At 34.5% G+C, this 7,441-nt stretch overlaps 1 protein-coding gene across 1 annotated transcript; it reads left to right on the forward strand.

The window, feature by feature from the left end:
* Window positions 1–3,829: 3,829 nt before the first annotated feature.
* LOC137400601 (nuclear receptor subfamily 2 group F member 5-like) lies at window positions 3,830–7,126 on the forward strand. The gene is made up of 6 exons (XM_068086932.1): window positions 3,830–3,964; window positions 5,233–5,326; window positions 5,541–5,658; window positions 5,942–6,087; window positions 6,373–6,531; window positions 6,900–7,126. Exons 1-6 carry the CDS (start codon window positions 3,830–3,832, stop codon window positions 7,124–7,126), a joined length of 879 nt encoding a protein of 292 aa, XP_067943033.1.
* The last annotated feature ends 315 nt before the right edge of the window (window positions 7,127–7,441 follow it).

A 7,441-nucleotide genomic window follows, 5' to 3' on the forward strand; every position in this document is an offset into this window, starting at 1 on the left:
TAGCTTCTTTATGTTGATCAAATTGGTATTAAATTGCCAAAGTGAACTATAGTATGAGATACCAGATAAAAGCATGACTAAAAATCTACAAAATAAATATTAAATTGTTAATTGTATCGATTTCACAATAATATCAAAGATGGTCAATATTGCTTCACAGGATAATTAATCATTATGAAGGCTCATGTCAAGTGCAATGAGCAGGCAACTCCTTCATTGGAATGACTATAGACCCAACCTTATGACTAGTTGATATTATTATTCACTGCTGTTTAAGCAATTTTCAACTTGTGTGATAAAAGTGAGTAAAGCTGGTAGACTGAGAGAAAATGAAAAAACGAAATAAGATTAACAAAACATGGATATAAATTTCTAATGAGTTCTGAGTTGTTATTAATCATTTAAAGAAATAATAGTTATAGCTCTACAACACCAATGGTGTTTATAGATAATTTGAGTCACGTAACCGTGTTCATTATGTCTTTGAGTGAAATCTGAAAGACTGTTATTCAACCTGAAAGATGAACCCTAACATTCAAAAACAAAATTATCTGGAGAAACAAACGGCATGCAGACTTTGAAATTAATGCAGAAAAAACCCTTAACAAGCTTCATCCGAGATGACTGAGTAGATATATTCGGTGAAGTATAATTTTCCCCTAATGGTGTTAACTTGGTGAAGACAAGAATGCACAGACATGTAGTACATGTATACACTTTCTTTCTATGAATGGAATGTGTATCTTCTTCTCACTGAATAAACTTGTGACTGAGTAGATATACTCAGTGATAAAAAAGTGAAACAAACCATGCATCGTTATTTTTGACAGACGACCCGGTGCTTGAGTATAACTGGGAACCCATTTTAACATTGCACATGCTTAAATTTTACTGGTTTCTTGAAGTAAATCAAGTATTTTGTAAAAGAATAACAATTAGTAACTACACCTCTCAAGCAATCAGCTAATGTATATAATACAGGTAAGATAAGACAACTAGTAAACCCATTTTTTGCGATCATTAACAAAAGGCATGCACTTTAATATATTGAGGTAGCTGAAATTTACACTATAGATGCAAGCAAAAATCTATAGTTTTGTAGTTATGAAAAAAGCAAACTAGAAAACCATAATAATAAACTATTTTCTATTAAAAGCACATGCAATTAATCATATCTGTTATTTATCGGTTTGTTGTGAGCATGTAGATTTGAGCATATAAAAACATTGTATTGTATAAAAAACAAAGCTCAAAGAAAATTCAAAAAAATATTTGCAGTTGCTACGGAATTATTGAAAACTTTGTAACTGGCTGTAAATGAGAAGTCATTTTTGTAGCCTTGAAATCAGCAAAACTAAACAATTTTATTATGGAAATGGGAAACGCTAAAGCCTGGATTCTCGAAATACTCTAAACCTTGATAGCTCTACAGGTTCAAAACTTCAACCTTAAAATTTTTACAGCTGTTTTTCTATAAAACTTGATGGAAAATTTGATTGATTGGTTAAATATTACACCCTATTATTATAAAAATAGGGTTACAAAACAACGGGTTTTATCCTTTCTGAATAAAGGTCATGTGCGATTTGTAGCTCTGGCAGCTAGAAACATTGCGAGACCAAAATCTTTTAACAAGCATCTCGCAGGGGAAAATAACAGAAATATTATGGTAAATCATATTTCATTAAATTTGTATGTCATCAGGTTATATGAAAACCTTTTGACTTCTCTCATTTTCTATTCAATCTTCCTACAACTTGGTTTCTAATAATAAACTTTGTTTCACGACCAACCACTGTTGTTCATCATCTACCTACCATATCTACATAGATCAACAATTCATATCCGACCCAGAATGTTATTTCAATCATTCTTGAATTTTCACAAAGTTTTGGACTAGCAGACCAGAACGACCTCACTCGAGCATCGACATACAGAGCCAGCAAGTTTGCAGCTCACTCTGCTGATCAAGTTCTGCTGCTTGAGTGGAACAGCAAGGCCATATTTGACATTGGTGTAAAAAAAGTTGCTTCACCATAAACCACGTAAAAACAAACTTTAGAGCCATCCAGAATCGGGTGAAACTAGTTGGAAAACAAAAAACTGACAGCAAAATGAGAAACTTCACACGCCACAGTATTGAAATTTTTTTACAGACACAATGAAGGTGAGCTTGTGACAGAATATGGAACAGTCTACACCCAATTTTTGCGTGATTCCACAATTACAGCAGTGATTAAGTCTATCGAATACGGAAGGGTCCACACCCAACTATTGCATCATACCACCAATTTACACCGTTGCTAAAGCCTTGGAACTCAAACATATTAGGATGGTCATGCCATCAATTTAATACGATCGAATAACATTTGCAAAGAGTTTGAACTGGCATCCTGATGTTCAATAACAAATGCCAGGTTTCATATGTATGCAAGTTCTTAAATGAGTGGTTAAACCCTAGTATGCAAGAACAGTTCTAAATGTTTCAAAGATCCAGTGCAAATTTTACTTTAGCCAACAAAATTAAAAAAACTTTCTCACCACTTGATAATACGAAGGCTTACTTACGTCGAAAAACTGTCGTAAATGTCATATTTAATATTTAATCATGTGATACTTTTATTATTCATGTTCGCTAGTTGGTTATGATGCGTGAATTTGAATAAATACGTCTCTGCAAATTTTTTACATTTATATATTCACAAACTTCTCTAGTTTGTAATATTTCAACCTTTTTAGAGTTGATAGGGAAAGGTTACTCTTAGGCAGCACAGCTCAATAAACTCATCTCAATATAGAAGTTTGCTGAAAGCCAAAATTCAGCCTGTATGTTGGCAGGTTAGAAGAAATGATTTATTATAATATCTTATACAGTACACACTGTATAAGATATTATAATAAAAAAATGCCACATGGCATTTTTAATATACATGTATATCTGACAATTGTCTTATGTTAAAATATTTACACTGCAGCATTACAAATAACTCCAAAAACTTGGTAATGCCATAACTTGGTATGTCAGGACTCTAAAAATAATTATTTAACTTTTGTGATGTTGTTTTAAAAAGTTTCATGAAGTGACATTTTCTTGTCACTATCTTATAGCAATGTAGGAATAGTGCCTAGTTTTATTTCCTGTCAGCTGTGAGTTTTGTTAGCAAATGATACGGTGAATCTCTAGCCAGTATCTAATATCCAAGACTTGTCAATAGTCAGGCTTTTCAGGAGTATTCTCATTCATCGATTAGCTACTGCTGTGGCTCAACAAAAGATCGTTCTAGAATTTTAAATCTTACTGTTAGCATTCAACAAAACCATTCGACGATCAACAGCAAATCAACAGAATAGTAGACACACGTACGAACGAGCCTTTGGCTAGCTAGGATCATGTGGTTCCATCTATTTTTCAAGATATAGCATTGCCAGCCACAAGAACCTGAACATATGGATGTATTGCTTGACCAGTGATATACGCTCTCCATTGTTCAGAGATTATGTACTGAGCAGATCAAAGAACTGAGTGAGAGACAAATCCAATCACTCAAGTGACATTTCTACTCACCCCACCACATCTCTTTCTCCGTACATATTCTCTCTATTGTTAAGTCTATTGTTATGTTCTATGGAATTAAATGACTCACGATCATAAATTGTAACTTTCTTCAAATCATATTTGCCGAACGCTGAATCTCTCCAGCAATTGGTTAATACCACTTTTACTCACAATCACTGCAGCTCCGCGAAGCTATAAAAGTAAAACTCGGTCCATACCAACTTTAGAAGGATATCAACTCACGTACTACCTCTCTATACATTCCGTTGAACTATGGCTGATTCCGATCTTGTTTGTAAAGTGTGTGGTGACCGCGCCACAGGTATTCACTATGGAGTGCGCAGCTGTCATGGTTGTAGGGCCTTCTTTAAGAGAAGTGTTCGGAGTGAGACACCATATGTTTGCAAGGTCAGTTATTATTTAATTAAATTTTTGCTTTTTTATTCTCAAAATCAATGCATCAGTCAAGCCATTGCCAATGGGCAGATTTCAATGTAATGTAAATTGTTTCAAATTTTTCTGTGAGAGTTTCAATTCTGAGTCAAATACATTTTTGAAGCCTGCTACCATCTTTTAATTTTTAACATCTAAATTCAGTTTTACCCTATCACTCCATATATTCCACTCCTAAAACCTCTCACATCTTTGCATAAATCTCACTTGTTTGGGGTAAAAGTCTGCACAGATTATGGTACGATATGAAATTACAAAGTTGGAAGTTTGGCTATGCATTGATTTTTAAATTGAATGACATTTTTTACTGTTTGAAGTGAGCAACTGTATGTTTGCAAGTTAATACTTCTGTAACTCAACTTTTCACTTTTAACAACTATGCGACAGTTTAACTGTGGCCAAAGGGTAGATTTGAATTCAATTGCACTTCTTTTCAACTTTTTTTATCGGTGTTTCAATTCAAACTCAAATTCATTTTTAAAGCATGCTACCATTTTTCTCTTTTACCAAAATTTAACTCCAGTTTCTGCCCATCACTCTTAAAATTCTCACATATCTCCATATATTTAACGTGCCTGGGGTGACAGCCTACACAGATTATAGCACAATGTAAAAGTTAAATGTTGGAGGTTTAAATTAGAGTTCATCTTCTGATATATTTGCTGTAGATCATGTAGATCCCAGCAAGTGACCCATAACACGAAATCTTTAACCTCGGTTGTTTATCAACTATATTGGAAGAGTTTGATAGAATTTATTGAAAAAAATGAGCTAAAACATTGTGTATTTGTCGCCTGTGCAAGTAATACTTTGTATATATTCAAAAAATTGTATGTTACGTTTTTAGCAAACAATCTGTACTACAAAATGCTGCAAAGTTTCTTTGAAGATATTGAAACAAAATTCAATTCAATTTTGGCATTTTTAAAGGTATAACATTCAATAGTTTACAAACATAAAAAATTTAGTGGTATAGATTACATGATCATCAAAATATTTGAATTAAAGAATAGAAGTAAATAAAATATTGGTCATGAAGATATATTTATAAAAGTGGATGGCCTTAACTTTTACAGGCTTGATGAAAAATGTTACAGCTATCTTACTAGTGAGTAAATCTGTTTTAGACAACTTTGTGTAAAGTTTATGTGATATGGGAAACTGTGTAGTACCATTTTGTATTAGTTTTACCTAACTCATATAGACAAACAAACTATTTCTAGGGAACGAGGAACTGCGTGGTGGACATGGCCCGGAGAAATCTGTGCAAATACTGCCGATTTGAAAAATGCAAACGCTTGAATATGAATCAGGAAGGTGAGTTGTTCCTTTGATATAACATTTAGGGTTAAAAACTGTCAGTAGTGTACCATGTACTGAGAGGGTCATCTGCACAGTCATGTTAATTTTTAATTGCTTGTAAAGCTTAGTAGGGTCAGTTGACAGAATATTGCATTTAAGTGCTAAATGTTCTGTTATTGGCTGCAATTGTCTATCATTTTTAATAGCTGTGTATAAACTGTTTTTACAGCTGTTAGACCTGCCAGACAAAATTCTTCGGAACAAACGAGCCATTCCTCCAGCTCTGAAGGCCAAAGTTCCCAGCTTTCAAGATCTAACAACTCCGAAAACTCGACATTCTGGATGAGGTAAGATTAGATTATTTATACATGTAGATGGACTTAGTTGGAATCTCTGGCAGACTTGAGGAAAGTTCAGATAAAGTACATGATGAGTTGTGTTTATGCAGAGTGTACAAGTTTGTCTGTAGAGTGATAAGCCTGTGTATAAAAGAGAGAAAAGCATGTGAGAGATGATAATATACACACTGATGGTTTTTGTCTGACTCTGGGTAGAGATTGATAGAGCTATGCAGAAAAAGATGAGACAATCAATGAGTTTGAAGGCATGTCTATATCTGTTTGTTTGTAGCCTCCTACATGCAAACATCAGCTGGATCAAACAGATACCAGCTATAAACGCCCTGAGCTCTAGAGACAAAGTGATCCTGGTGGAGAGATCATGGTGTCCAATTATGACCATAGCTGTGGCGCAGATGTCTCTCTCTATTGACGTCGGTGAGTATGTGGAAAAGATAGGTTGCATGGTATATGACTCCTGAAACTGTTTCAAATTTTTTCCTTCTAAACTGTTAACTTTGTTATTATACCCAAAGTTGTCTTCTCTTTAATTAGCTGCTTAATATCAATCTACTAGCTAGGATACATGTATGTTGAGTGAAGTGTAAGCTGGTTGCTCAAACACCTTGCATTTTGAAGGAGAGCTAAGTTATAGAAGGTTACTCGGTGTTGCAGAGCATTGTGTTTTGTTCAGATTTGAAAGTATAATACTATTCGCTGCAGATATCATCATGAACAGCTACACACCCTCGGATGAGAATGACAGGAGGGCTGTATTATCAGAGCTGAGAAAAATGAGTCAATGCGTGAACTCGTTAAGGGAACTCAGTCTTGGTTTACACGGATATGCTGCTATAAAATCTCTATGTCTATTTACATCAGGTACGTTAGACAAAAGTTATTAAGTTTTCCAACGAGTTGTTTATGGAGAAGATAATTAGGAAAAGCAACTATGTGAAGTGAGGCATTCAATGGATTCAATATGGACATAGAATAATTCAAGAAAAACCTTTGTGGCATGTAGCGAATCTAGACAGTTTTCATGAAGTTTCAAATTGAAAATCAGTTAAATAATTGATATTTGTGTGTGAACAAATACATCCACTGGAGAAGGGCTTTCAAAAAAGCAATATTTAAGGAGTGCATCGCCATTGTTAAGTTTTTACGCATTGTTTGCTAATCGTTTCTATGACAACTTTCAAAAGAACCGCCTTAAGTTCCATGCAAGTTTATGCTGCTTCTTCTTATAGGTACAGCAGAGCTTGAAGGAAACCAATCAATCACCAACCTTATTCAAATGGCCAGAGAAATGGTGTTAGAAAACATCGACCAGTTTCCAGCTAATCGTTGCCTGGAACTACTTCCAAATATCCAGTCCGTTGCTCCGGAACCGATTGAACGACTTTTACTTACTAACATTGATGCAGCAAAAACCGCCATTTCAGAGACATTCCTGGCAGCTCAAGAAGGAGAGTGATTGCCACAGCCAGTGTAATAACACATAGGCTTGAGGCCATCTACAACAGCCACCAAATTCTTGTACGATCCTGAGCTATAACTATTTTTCTACTTTCACATAACAATTCCGAAACATATCTGTATTATTTTCCCATCTGTGGTTGTCAAGGACTATATTATTTAAGTCCTACTTTTATGTGACTATAAAGAAGAAATAAATTTATACTATTGGTCATGAATTAGACTTATATATTCACATATTGATGTAATCGTGACTACCCACAGTGATGCTGCTATTCCAGCAAAGGTCAAACAGCAGATATTACTAAAGACT

This window comes from Watersipora subatra, chromosome 7 (assembly GCF_963576615.1).
Source record: "Watersipora subatra chromosome 7, tzWatSuba1.1, whole genome shotgun sequence".
Lineage (NCBI taxonomy): Eukaryota > Metazoa > Bryozoa > Gymnolaemata > Cheilostomatida > Watersiporidae > Watersipora > Watersipora subatra.

Excerpts from the sequence above, each read along its gene's own strand:
- LOC137400601 (XM_068086932.1), top strand. The coding sequence starts at position 3,830 with ATGGCTGATTCCGATCTTGTTTGTAAAGTGTGTGGTGACCGCGCCACA. Across the intron at positions 5,659-5,941 it reads AACTCGACATTCTGGATGAG|CCTCCTACATGCAAACATCA; the intron begins GTAAGATTAGAT and ends GTTTGTTTGTAG. Across the intron at positions 6,088-6,372 it reads GTCTCTCTCTATTGACGTCG|ATATCATCATGAACAGCTAC; the intron begins GTGAGTATGTGG and ends TATTCGCTGCAG.